The sequence below is a fragment of the Natator depressus genome, chromosome 6, assembly GCF_965152275.1.
Source record: "Natator depressus isolate rNatDep1 chromosome 6, rNatDep2.hap1, whole genome shotgun sequence".
Classification (NCBI taxonomy): Eukaryota; Metazoa; Chordata; order Testudines; family Cheloniidae; genus Natator; species Natator depressus.
Window position 1 is genome coordinate 101117092 of NC_134239.1, and position 13893 is coordinate 101130984.

The following is a 13893-nucleotide window of genomic DNA, read 5'->3' on the forward strand; positions in this document are numbered from 1 at the left end:
GTCCGTTCCAGCCTTGGAATCTATGAATTTGACCAAAGCTTCTTCACACCCTTGTTCTCGCTGCTTACACATTTTTTCCCTTCCTCCAGCAAGAACTGTGCACCTGTGTCATAAAAGCAAAGGACAGTGGTTCGTATTTGGGGACTCTGATCACCAACAAGGACAAATATTTTGGGCTGAGGGTGCCCAGGCCTATTTGACAACATTGTTCACATTTAAATTAAAAGATTGAGACAGATTCTATGAATTTGACATCAGCCACTGGCTGGGAAAGAAAGCGCCTTGCTGCCATTGTACCAGAGCAAGAGTTACACCATTCCGGCTCGTTTCCCATCCCCCATTCCAAAGGTGAGGTTTGACGCTCCCCATTTCAGAGCCACACGGTCCTTTTTCAGATTTTGCGAATTAGTCATCCCAATTATTGATCTCACAACACTTATCTACAGTTCTTGTGACAATCATCTCCTGGAAGGTATTTTTGCTTTGGGCCTAGCATTCAAGCCTCCAAACAGCAGGTAAGTAGCAGCAGAATAACTGGATTCCTGTTTGCAAGATGGTCCCCACTCCCTCCCAGGTCAAAGTCCCTTTTCTTCTGTGCCCCTATTGTTAGCAGCACCTACGAACAAACGGTGTTACAAGGGGAACAACCCGCTAGCTCTCAGAAAGGAAAGTTTCTTTTTGTTTTGCAGGCAGATGGGTTGGAGACCCCCGGACTGGTCGCAGTCACTTGCGGCAGCTTTATTTAAAGTTGAAAAATAGAGCTACTTTGTAACTGCACGATTCCTGGAGTAGACAGTTGATATTAATTGTTATTATTGAAAATAACCAGGACCCATAAACCTGTTCCCCTGCCAGCCGCCAAAGCGGGGATAATTCAGCCTGGCCCAGAGATCTCTCTGCATGAAGTTGCTGCTAAGAATCAAAAAGCGGTGCTGGTTTGTGTGCGCAGCGGAAGCGGGACGCTAACCTGCCCCCAGCCCCGCGGCCAGGTGCTCCCTGAGGCGCGGGGGGAGCGGGCAGCCCCCTCCCCGGGACACAACACGTCCCAGAACCTGAAACAATGAGGCTCCACTTACCCAGGTCACCAAGGGGCTCTGCAGGAAGAGCTCCATGAGCTCGGAAATGGTCACATCCATGTTCCCGGGGCTCGGCTCACAAAGGCAGCGTGCGAAGGGCTGGCTGGCTGGCTCACTCGGGAGACAAAGGCGAGGAGCCCATGTTCCGCGGCGCCAGCGCCCGGCAGGAGTTGCTTAGCAGAGAAACAATGCGCGGTCCATCCCCCCTTTCCCGGAGGGCACACGGTGCGCGGGGCCGCTGCCTCTGGCTGCGAGTCCGCTTCCCAGGCTGCCCCGCCAGGGATCGGAGCCCCCCGGCTGCAGGCCGGTCCCTCCGCCCCTGCGCCCGGGAAGGGCTCGCTAGTCACTCCCCCGGCAGGCTGCGGAGCCCCGGAGAGTCACTCCGCACAAACTCCGCGGCGGCAGGTTACTCAGCGCGGCAGAAGCGGATTCTTAAGCGTGCACTGGGGGGGAATCAAAGGAAACTCACGAGCCTCGCTGCAGCATTGTCAGGGGCGTGCGGGGAAGTTGGGTGCGTTAATAATAATAATAATAATAACAACAACAGAGCACGGCCCAGAATCTCCCCTGCGCTCGAGAGAGACCATGCAACTCGCAGCCCCTCATGGCAGAGCGGGCGATACTGCGCCCGTCGCTCCACGACTACCTGTAGCAACTAGGAAAGTCCCTGCTCCCGCAATTAGACAGGCGGTGGGAGGGGGCGGTAAGGAGGAGCTTTGACAGGCATCGCCGGCTGCAAATGGGAGGCTGGAGGGTGGACTGAACCTGACCAATGGGACTTGCCGCTGGCTTGAGTTTGGTGCCTGCTTTTACTCCGGAGCTGAGCGAACGCAAGGAGGGGCGGCGGAGGTGGCGGGGCGAGGGGGCGCGCGCTGGTCCCTGCTGCGGTGAGGGGCGGTGCATGCTGCCGTGCGGGCGATAGCTGGGACTCGGAGGGGTTGGCGTGTGGTGGCCTGGCTTGTCTGCGCACCCGGGGGGAGAACCAGCACATCGGGCTGCTCCTGGGGAGGGGTGATGCCCGCGGGGGAACCTGCCTGCAGCTGGCTCCTAGCGTGTTCCTCAGTGACTAACCCACGGCGCTCCCTCAACGCAGGGTGTGGACGCACCGAAGGCAGGGGTACCGGCCAGGGGCTGCCCAGACAGCGGTAGTAAAAGCCGGTTCTTATTGGCCGAATATTGAACAGAGGGGATCTATAAACGTGTGAAGCTAAAAGACAACGCAGGAAGGCGGAGGTGTACGGCGTGTGTGTGAGAGAGAAAATCCTCCTTTGACGCGCAGGATTATTTTTCGTCTATGTTAATGGCCATTGCTAGCATTACTCCAGTACTAGCCTGCGTCTGTTTAAACATGAACTCATGCTCACGGCTTCCCAAAACCGAGGGAAGGCGGTTGGGTAAGTGGCCAGTTAGACACAGTAGCTAAATCCTTCCGTTTAACTTCGGAGCCCTGCTAATTTTGAAATCAAGGGGGAGCGGGAAACTAGATTCACCTGCAGCACTTTCAGCAGTGACCCCTTTCGTTCAGTTCCACGTTCTCTCGTTTTCAGGGGGCTCTGCTTATTGTCTCCGACTTTCCCTCACCCCTTAACCAAAGGAGGGCCCTGGGGAAGCTGTGGGATTTATATGAGCCATGTCTGGTGTTAGTTCTCCTTCTAAATTCCGATAGCTGCCTGCATCTCTCTTCCCCTTCTTTCATCAACTCAGGTGCCAACTCTACACCACTTCTGCTCTGAGAGGAAGAGCAGCAGGTTGCTGGAGCCACCCAATGTTGATCCATACAGTGTCGGCTGAAAGACACTTTGAATATCCTATCTCTGCAGACCTCCAAAACTAGTCATTTCTGAAGACAGGTCTCCAAGCAGCACTGCTAAATACAACAGGTGGGATGGGGACTTCTTGTGTTGTTTTCAGCAGTACCCAAATTAGCTACAACTTAATTATCATAGAGATCAGCACTTCTATTTGTCCCCCTGTAAATGACCATAACTCTTATTCATCCACTCAGGTAAAGTTATTTGGAAAAAAAAAATACAATAGAAGTAGGGCCCTCTCTGCCCCCAAAGTGCAATGAATGGAATAGAAAAACATGAACTGAGGAAAGGGTGGCTGCAGAAACTCCATGGGGAATGGTGGTTTCTCTGTGTGGTCCCTAAAATTAGTGTACACTATTGCATGAACCTCTCTTCTATTGTAGTCACAGAGGTTGAAAGGGAGGAATGCGATTAAGAGACTGGAATGGGACTCTGGAGCTCTGGCTTCAAAAGTCTGCTGCAGACTTTTTGTGTAACCTTAGGAAAGTTACTTAGTTTCTCTGTGTTTGTTTCTGTGTATGTAAGAGGCTGATCCAAAGCCCACTGAAGTCAGTGAAACGACTCTAATGGCTTTGGATCAGGCCCTAAATGGTGATGCTACTACTTACTGACAAAGGAATTGTGCAGTTAATTAACATTTATAAAGTGCTTTAGCCAGAAGGCAATATAAGTGCAATGTATTATTATTAAATAAATTGATATCTTTTGAAGAAACAAAATGAAGACTCTGAAAGCTACTGAGATGTGTTTCAGTGGGCTAGAACAAAGGAAACAGTGGTGTTTTAAAATGTATTACTTTATATGGCAGAGATACTGAAGAAAGCAAGAAACAGAAGAGGGAAAAGGAGAAATTTTGATGAACAGTCAGCAAGTGAGAAGCATAATCTACTGCATGTCATGTCTCTATTTTTGAAATAAATACAAAATTAGGTGGTTAATTGTGGTTACACTCTGCTAGCTGTATTCTTTAACATTTACAAATATTTACTACTGTCAAAATAGAGTCTTGCAAAAAGGAAGTGGGAGTTATTTTCTTTCAGACAGAATTTAGCCTATTTGAACTTTAAAAAAAAATCCAGAAAAAAGAAAAAGGAGTACTTGTGGCATCTTAGAGACTAACATTTATTTGCGCATAAGCTTTCGTGAGCTACAGCTCACTTCATCGGATGCTGTAGCTCACGAAAGTTTATGCTCAAATAAATTTTTTAGTCTCTAAGGTGCCACAAGTCCTCTTTTTCTTCTTGCGGATACAGGCTAACACAGCTGCTACTCTGAAACCTGCATCTGCTAAAGTGAGCTGTAGCTCAAGAAAGCTTATGCTCAAATAAATTTGTTAGTCTCTAAGGTGCCACAAGTACTCCTTTTCCAGATAATTTAACATGCTGCATGATAGTCCTAACAAATTGCTAGTAGGCATTTTGATATGTTTAATTCGTATCTTGATAGTTACAATAAAATCTGTCCCGTTCATTGGTTCTCAGAGTTGAAATGAAACCATTGTATGCAAAATACTAGCATCTAGCTGGAGTTTGCTACATTTGTTTTTCACATATATAGTATTTTATTTACCCTGTTTATCAGCCTCCCCCATGGCTTTCCTAGTACAACCTATATTTTTATTGTTTAGACACTAAGCTCTCTAGGTCAGAGACCGCTTTTATTTTGGGGTATTTTAGAGGGGCCAAGCACATTAGCAGCAGTAAGCAAATAGGACAGAATACCTCAATAAAGATACAATTTAAATTATTTTTCTGCACATTTTCCTTGGACAAGGTGGGGAACATCAGCTGGTTCGTACAATATAGCTGTAGAGTTTGTAAAAAGTCTACTGCTAAATGATAGCAGTCAGTGTTAATTGTAGTGTCTTGTTCATGTCATTTAAGTGGGGTTTTAGTGTCTCATAATTATAGGCAGATAAGTAGGATCCTTGATCTTTAGGAGCCTGTTTCTTGTAAAAGTCAATGGCAAAAATCTCCTTGACATCAGTGGGGAAAAGATTAGGCCCCATGTGTGTGACAGAGATTTTTCTAATAGGACAGGAGGAAAGAAAACATTCTCTCCAAGTTGGAGAGAGTTGCTGAGACAACATGGGATTGATCATACTCATTCATCTGTCATTTAAAGGCTAGGTAAACTAAGTGGAAAATCACTTCCTGTTTGAACAACCTGTGCTTTGTGTTCTTTATTAAATCAGCCCAGCTGGAGAATATGTTTATCTACTATCCCTCACTGTAAGAGGTGTAGTATCTTATTGCAAATCAAAATGGGCTCAGGCCTCAGAGTTCAGATCTGCATTAGGATGTCTGTACAATTCAGGGCTATTCCTATCTAGGGGGTTGGTTAGTAGACACACACTTGTAAAATATGAACCACTGCTAAATTACCACAACCCCTAAACTCTTGGGTGCTTGGCAGACTTGGTCTATATGAATTGTCACTTGCCTACATCCCTGTATATCTGCTTCTCTAGCTTTCCTGAGAGAAGTGAAAAGCGGTGTCTGAACAATAAACAAAAGACTCAGAAAACAGTGGGCCACATACCCAGTGTCTCAGGTACCTATGAACCTAACCCTGAGAAAGAATGGAGAAAAATGCAGAAGAGTGGTTAACAATTTTTCTACAAAAGTTTTAGAGGGGTGGACTGTTACAATTTAACTTCTTGTACCCTGTCCATACTATTGACTGGTCTGTTCCTCTACTTCTTTGTGAATGTTCTCTAGGGGCTCGAGCAGGGGAACAGTGATCCGGAAGATCTAACTGGCTAAAACATAGGGCCAGGAGTCTGAACCTTGGATTCTATTTTCAGTTCTGCTACTGACTGGCTATGTGACCTGGAGGCAAGTTGTTTAATCTCTTTGAGCAGTAACTTCCCCATCTATAAAATGGGGATAATTACCCGGTTTTGTAAAGCGGTGTGAGATCCTCATCTGAAAGGCGCTATGTAAGTGTAAATATATCCTTACCTGTCATGACTTAAGTGCACTTTTCTCTGTTCTCACAGAGTCCTAAACTAGAGCAGTCTCTCACAAGATAGAATTTGGAAATTAGGAATATGGGATAATTGAAAGGAGCTGTAGAGAAAGGGTCATTATAGATCACAAATTATAAAATTAGTGTGTGCTGATCTAATGGCCCCAAGGGAATAAAATCCTGATCCTGAAAGGTGCTGAGCACCTCAGCTCCCATTGCATTCAGTACTTGGCCCCTCACAGCAGCAGATGCTCTGGGTGAAATCTTGGCCTCAGTGAAATCAGTAGCAAAACTCCTATAAATGGGAGTTCAATGGGCCAGGATCTCACCCCATGATTTCACTTCTCTGTGTAAGGAGATGAGTTCCATCTAGTGGATACAGGAAAGCACAGCATGCTTTTTAGTGGATGCAGAAAGCTACAGCATCCTTAAATTAAAATGTCATAACCAAATAGCTATGCTGAATTCAAGATAAAAACGTGTGAGTAGTGCACATTTCAGATAAAAAAACAAATCATTATAATATAAGCTTTGAAAAATGGATGCACTTTGAAAGTGTGATACAAAAATAAAAGGTATCATGAGCTTCCATTCTCTTTTCTTCCACTGTTTCTCGCCACTCACACACACTTAAAAAATATATTACTCTAGTACCCAAAAGTGAGTGAGGTGTTTTAAAACCAGTTAAGAAGAAAGGTGCCTGCCTAAAGAGTCTAAATACAAAAATTAAAAAATGAAGGATAGAGAGAGTTATTTGGGATGAGTTTTTTGGGCCCATGACTTGGAAAATTTGTTGCTTTCCAACCTCTACCTCCTATCCTGGAATAGAGCCATGATCTTCAGGGTGGGGTTCTTAAGAGCACTCAGTTTTGGCTTAACTCTGCTTCTATTAAAGTCAAGGATAAAATTCCTGTTGACTTCAATGGGAGCAAAAATTAGGTCAACGCTGAGTGCTTTTGAAAATCCCATCCTCAGTGCGTAAAGGTAGTCTGGGAAACGGAGGCTCCCCCGGCTTTTGGAGTCCTTGGTCCAATGTGATTTTTCCCCCTTCTCTCCTCCCCACTACTGATTCTGTCTCATGTTTTTGACCCAGCCCTCACCCATACACACACTGCTTTCCTATATTTACTCCCTGTTGGTTGTCTCTCTTACCATAGTATAATCAGCCCACTTTCCTCTGTCCTATCTCACCCGAGCAAGAGTTGGCTTCCCAACACCTACCCACCTATCAAGAATTAAGTGCTTGTCCCTGTCCAAACCACTGACAGGGTCTGGTGCTGCTGCTGTCAAAAAGGCAGTGAAATGTTGATCTGAATGTGATCAGAGCTAGGTCTAAGCATGAGTATTTGTATGGATAATAGCACTCTCCGCTTCGATCAGTAAGGAAAATACCGTGCACATTTGTATTATGTGATTTTTCTAGTGGTTTGTAACATTCATTTCTAAATCTTTTTGTCAAGATTTGGCAAAGAGCTCGTTTCTCTCCATTACAAATGCTGAACTTCAGCCTCTAAACAAAAAACCTAGTTACCAGAGCACCAAAACCTACCAGAACAATGTCTTTAAGCAGCTAAGAGAATACAAGCCGTTAAAAATAGAGGCCATAATTATTGCCTCTATTTATTACTACTGCACACATTTCTAAAGCACCCACTACCATCACACAGTAGTTGTGGGACAGACCAACACAAACTACAGAAGAAGAAAATTTCTAAGTCCAAGCATTTTCAAATGTTCCTTTATGCTGACTGTATGCAGCATGATTCACCTCTCTCAAACTGTCCCCTGGCAACAGCTATAAGCATCAACAAAGCTACACCATTCATGTGTTGTCTGAAGTGTAAGGCCCTGAGCGATGGGAATAGCAGAATGTACAAGATTACAATACAGGACAGCTAAATTGATGGTAATGAAAGTAGGGTTTCTGTTTCTGTCTGCCTAGGAGTGTCATTAAGAAACTTGCTTTTAAATATGACTCTGCTGTTCACAACCAAGATTCTTAGCAATGAAGAACATTTATTATAAATAAACTAGTGTGAAAAGAGCTGCTAGTGCAGCATTGACAGGAGATTCCCCATATCTTGCTGTCCAGTGTCCACAGCAATTTTTTATTAGTCTTTTAATCTTTTTACAAGCTTGAAACATCTCTTTCCACAGCAAGTCTGCTGGCTCAGCCCTATAAGACAATTAAATATTGGCCAACTACGATTCCCCCTCAAAATCTAGGGGATTAATGTTTCTTGGTTTTGGAAATCTAATTTTAAATCTGGTTTGGGGCACAAATGAAATGTTTGTTGTTCTCCATTTATTGCTGTCTAGCTCAGGGGTTTTCAAACTTTCATCACATGAATCATATTGTCATTGGTAGATACACATGCTTCAATTCACAACTTCATGAACCGCCCTCCTGCTCACTTCTAATCACAGAATATCCCCTGGAGCAGTGGCAGCAATTGCTTACATGGAAAAGTGACACTTAGGAAGTATTCAATATATGTTTAGTCATGTTTAACATAATTTAACAACTAGAAATAAGGAGAAACCAGTTCTGTGCAACCAGCTGGGGAAATTCTGACCTAGTGGTTTACCAATTTACCTAACAACTGACATTTTCCATTCAGGATGCCCAGGAATAGTACAGTATGGAGGGTTGTGGGATCGGGAGGAGGTGCATTAGCATTAGCAGAATTGTTTATGGAAGTTCAGGCACGGACTGGCTCCCTGCAGCTAGTTAGCACACTCTTCTATGAGCTTTCTGACCTAGCATTTTCCTTTCCATTGTAGAGCAGTCTCAGACAGATTCTACTTGAAGACATCTGAAGAATTTTGGAACAAGACTCAGACAACACTGAGGGTGTTATGTTTCAGTTTAGTCTCCTTTGAATGGGAGTATAAAAATAAATTGATTTGGAAAAGATTTGTTAGACTATTCAAATGACTTCATGCCATTGCCAGATTGTTCCTTAGAGTACATTCTGTAAGGGCCAAAGCTGGTTCCCCTCTTAACCATAGGCACAGAAGGTCCTAAATGTTGCAGAATCACCACAGTTCTACTATGCAGGAAGATCTAACAGAAGAGTTTTAATATCCTCTGTCCACCACTGAGAAGCTAAATCCATAGCAGCATTGGGTATGTGAGAGACAGAAGGGGGTCGGCCTTAGGGTCCAGTACTGAGAAATTTCTTACCTGGTAATTTTCTTTTAGAAGGCTCTCTCTTCATTCACCACTGATGGGTTAATGCCCCCTCTGTGAAATTCAGAAGCAACCTAATGTTGTTGCTGGAGGCTCCAGGACTAAGCTCCACCCTGCAGTTTAGGCCACCACCAGATTTCTTCCACAGCTGTAGAAATACTCTAGCAACTGATTGTTAGCATTAAGACAACTTGATATAATGTATCAATTAACCTTGAACCTTACACATGTAATTGTTTTCTTTTAGATAAAAATTTCAATTTGTGTTCTAGTCATTTACCAGACTATCAGGATGGGTTGAATTAGGAGAAAAGCTGTGCAACAGAAAATTATCAGATAAGAAATATTACATTGTGTTGCACAGCCTCTCTCCTCAGTTGTCACTAATGGGAAGCAGAGAAAACATAGCAGTAGTGGATGAAATGATAAGCAGAGTTTTAAGTGGTATAATAGAATAATAGGCAGTAGTGAAATTTCCCCCAATATGAGGCAAGGAATTGTGGGAACCAACCCGGTAGCACCTTTCTACTGAAGGAGGCCTCTACAGGGAAATGGAAACCTACTTTTCCTCTGTGCCAGTAGGGGGCTTCTGTGTATAGCTTCCTAGATGCTCAACATGCCAGCGGATGCAGGACTTTTATATCTTGCCTGTAGCAACTCTGAGACCCTAAGGCTTTGGCATTTTGGGTAGAATAAGATGAGCAGGGTGCTATTGGTGTGTGAATGCCACATGCTTGAGCTATATCTTTATAGCATTAGGAATGCCTATTTATGACCCAACTTGCCAAAGGAGAGCTAAGGGTTAGACCAAATGATGGGAGAACTGTTTCCCAGGAATTACGAGAAAGGAACTTACAGCTCCAGAAACTTTTCTGTTCAAGGTAAGAATGACCTTTTCCTCATGACAATAATAATATGGGTCTTGTAAAAACAGGTGATCTGATTCCAACACCTGCCTGTCAGAGATAATGGCAACTAGAAAAGTCAGCCACAGGCTTGTCTAACCTGTCTTGCTAATTAATCTTGGCATCTGATGATATTCTAATGAAGAGTCTGATGTGATAGGACTGGTACCCACATTTCTAATGGGGCTGGGTTGTAAGACTCCCATCAGCCATTCTGGAGAAACTGTAATATAGCTGAGATCACCAGTACTTTGCAATTCTTATGATTACAATAGCATCTAGAGGTCAGTGCCTGAAAAGAGCTTTCTGTTTCCCCATGCACCAGACATGTAAATCTGATCAGATCAATGACTCATTTCCTAATTATGTTCTCTCTGGATACCAAAAGGTATCAATGTGGCTAATGGTGAATCAGTTCTGAGCTACACTTCTCTTCTGATACACTTAACAGCCTGGAAAAGTGTTCTAGGCGTCGATGAAGGAGTCACTGCTTCAGCGCATCTGGTTTTTTCTGCAGGTGCATCATGGGTTCCATGGCTAAACAGGCTTACCTTACATATGAAAAATCTTTGCTCTGAATTGCTGTAATGAATCTTTGAAATGGCTGTGTGTTTGTGTCCTCACTCTTATGGCCTATTAGGGTATTTTGAAAGGAAGTCCCCTTCTGAAGGTGTGACTGTCAATGATGGAGGTACTGCTGCACCAACCTTAGGCTCCCAAGACTTATGACATTTATTTGTTTTTATATAACATATTAATTTAAATGTGGTTTTAAGCAGAAGTGCTCTTTTGGATCTGCTGTAAGGAGGTAAGGGGAAAGGTCTGAGGTTGGAAGTGACTGAGCTCTGCTTGGGAGTAGTGGCTAACCAGGAGCCACCAAGAAGCTGGATGCAGAGGCTGCCTGGCAAATGAAGAGGTACAAAGAAACTGGGTGCAGAAAGGGTTCCCCAGGAACCAGAGGCAAGGTTGTGTGTGCAATAAGTTGAGACTGCTGCACGTTACAGGTGGGTGCAGGTCTGTGTGGGTCTTATGGGAGAGCAGCAGAAAGCCAGTGCAGACGGGGCCCACTGAGAGACACTAACTGAGACTGGCCTGAAAACCCACAAGCTTCTATCTGCTTGACTATCTGCTTGAGCCTGGACTGGAAAGACACCCCAGCCAGTAGGCCTGAAGACTCCCAGTTCTCAACTGGACTGACCCAGGACTCAAAGTTTTACCGCTATTGGTAACTGTTTAAGCCTCTGTACGTAGGGTATTTGCACCCTTTCCCTTTCCTGCCAGCCCTAGTAAAATACCCTTTCCCTTACCCATGTGTCTAAGGTCTGGTTTACACTAGGAAGTTAGGTTGGTATAACTATGTTGTTCAGGGATGTGAAAAATCCACAGCCCCTGAGCAGCGTGGTTAAGCTGACCTAAGCCCATGTAGCCAGCACTAGGTCAATGGGAGAATTCTCCCTTTGACACAGCCTGCGCCTCTTGGGGAGTGTATTACCTACACCAACGAGAGAATCCCTCCTCTTGGCATAGGTAGTGTCTTCGCTGGAGCGCTACAGCTGTAACAGTTGTGTAGACAAGGCGAGTGGTTACTGGGATGCACCTGCGATAGTACCTACTATGCTTGCCTACAAGTACACCTGATAAGCTACAGGCACCCTGGGGCTTTGGTGTACTCCATTATTGAGTGGCCCAATAGGAAGATATCTTGTTAGAGATCTTGCAAGGCCTTGGCTTCCTGGTCTGGAAAAGTCCTGCGGGTTTGTGTTTTTTTTATGGGTGGGCAGGCTTTGGTTGTGTGCATGTATGTATGGTCCTTCCCCTGGCTGTTTACAGGGGGAAGGTAGAAGGCTATTCATCTTGGCATGGGGCTCACCCAAATGATGAGGAGGACTGGTATACATACCTCAGTGGTGGGAGCATAGGCGCCAACTTTCCCCAACACCGGAGGGTGCTCGTGCCCCCCAGCCCCTGGCCCCGCCCCGACTCTACTCTTTCCTTGCCCTTGCCCTTGCCCCGCCCCCATTCCCACCCCTTCCCCAAAGTCCCTGCCCCGACTCCGCCCCCTCCCTGCCCCTATTGGACCCATTCCCCAAATCCCTGCTCCGGCCCCGCCTCTTCCCCGAGCCCGCTGCATTCCCCCTCCTCCCCAGAGCTTGCTGCGCAAATCAGCTGTTTTGTGGTGGAAGCGCTGGGAGCCAGAGGGAAAAAGCGGGCACGCGGTGCGCCCAGGGGAGGAGGCGGAGGCAGAGTGGAGACGGAGGTGAGCTGGGATGGGGGGGAGAGACGGGGAGCTCCCAGTGGGTACTCCAGCCCCGGAGCACCCACGGCGTCAACGCCTATGGGTGGGAGTAGTTTGCTAGGTGTCCCCAGAACTCTGAAAGGCTGCCTGTCTGCTTCCCCAGGTTGGCTAGCATGCAAATATATACTGTAGGAGTGACCGAATACCACTCCAGGCTCCGCTCAGTAAATCAGGATCACTAAGAACATGGGAAGGGATTTCTCACTTACCGTAATCCCACGAAGGTGCAGTTTCGTGCAGAGTGGAATCCTCATTGTGACCGTGGCAAACCAGGTGCCAGCTTATGCCAAGGTCCCCAGGCCTCAATTAAACATTGACAAATGTAGAGCTGGAACCAGTCTGGTTCTTCTGAGACCTGGTTTACATTACAGAGTTAGGTCAACACAAGGCAGCTTATGCTAATAGCTTCTACACTAAAATGTCAGTCCTGCTGACGTAAATTGCACACTGTACCCACTTAATAACTTCACCTCCATGAAAGGCAAAGCACTTAAGTCAATGTAGTTAGGTAGACACTTACATCGCCTGTTGCTGCCCAGGGCTGACAGCTGGAGCCTTGACACTACCTCCTGGTGAGGGGATTGACCGTGGTGGGAAAAAGCCTGAACCCAGGCTCCCTCCCAGTGGGGGACTGGGGAGGAGGAGATCCTGGGCAGCAGGGCTCCAGCTGTCAGCCCCAGGCTGTGGGGCTCCAGTTGACAGTGGACTGATAGATCTGATGATTGCAGCACTTAGTGAAACATGTCCTCTTTACTCCTCGTTGGCCTCCTTATCTGATGGAGGCCATCCACCTGTGTGTAGGAGCTGGCCCTCCAGGGCACATCCAGAAGCAAAAGAAACAATACACAGAGTCAGTATTGTGGGTGCACTCACAGTCTTGAAATCATAAAAGTTACATACACCTCTTTCTCACTTTCCCTTGGCAAACATGCAGCATGGCCAGAGCACTAAACATGGTGAGTTCGGCCCGGGGGTGGTTGTGCAAGATGGGACAAAGGGTCTGGGTTTCGAGAAGGGGATCAGTATAAACACATGGGGATACTATTCTGAATACTGGCACCTTTTTTCACAGGTGGGAGCGATCGAAGCTGAAATCGCACTACTGAGGGTAACCGAAGATAAAACGGTGCATCTCCTGCATGTGTGAGGTTTCAGAGCAGGTCTGGATTCTGCTCACCTGTGTGCTGCTTTGGTGCCTCCAGAAGTAGCTGCTGATTAGCGCGACAAAGTTTCCCGTAATAGGGGAAGAAACAAAGCAGCTCTGCCAAGGAAGCTTTGGCAGAGAGTTGCACAGTATCTGCAGGAAAGTTTCCTAGCGCTCTCTGTGGAGGATTCCTGGGAGATCTCAGTGTGCATTAACAAACTTTTCTGTAGCCCCCGCCCCCGTGTAGCCGCACAGGGGAATGCGAAGCAGATGCAAACAGTACCTAGTGTTGTTAATTTTGATCCCTTCTCTCACGTGCACCATGTAACAAAATAAAGGACGCCTCTACCTTATGTAACTGCACTATCAGAAAAAAAAAAATGAGTACTTACCAGAGCTCCACTCTCTTGCTTCAGACACACTAGAGCCAGACTGCTGGGACTGGCCAGACCCCTCCAGAGACAAAAGAGGTCCTGGCTCACCATGCCACCAGACAAG

General features: G+C 46.0%; 1 protein-coding gene and 1 long non-coding RNA gene across 4 annotated transcripts in view; one reads left to right on the forward strand and one right to left on the reverse strand.

Moving 5' to 3' along the window:
- Positions 1-1753, reverse strand: part of CCDC88C (coiled-coil domain containing 88C) — a 124646-nt gene extending 122893 nt beyond the window's left edge. The window contains exon 1 of one of the 2 annotated variants that reach the window (XM_074956122.1): positions 1077-1753. In XM_074956122.1, coding sequence (XP_074812223.1) covers positions 1077-1136 — 60 coding nt within the window. In that variant the 5' untranslated portion in view covers positions 1137-1753. The remainder of the gene's footprint in view (positions 1-1076) is intronic. The other variant, XM_074956123.1, reaches the window with a different exon arrangement.
- Positions 345-10272, forward strand: LOC141989439 (uncharacterized). Of its 2 annotated transcripts, XR_012639986.1 has the most exons (5): positions 345-515; positions 2170-2470; positions 2781-2956; positions 5608-5724; positions 8642-10272. It is a non-coding gene; the product is annotated as an uncharacterized LOC141989439 (long non-coding RNA). The 2 variants fall into 2 exon arrangements; XR_012639985.1 differs by lacking the exon at positions 345-515 and having other exon boundaries at positions 1964-2470.
- The last annotated feature ends 3621 nt before the right edge of the window (positions 10273-13893 follow it).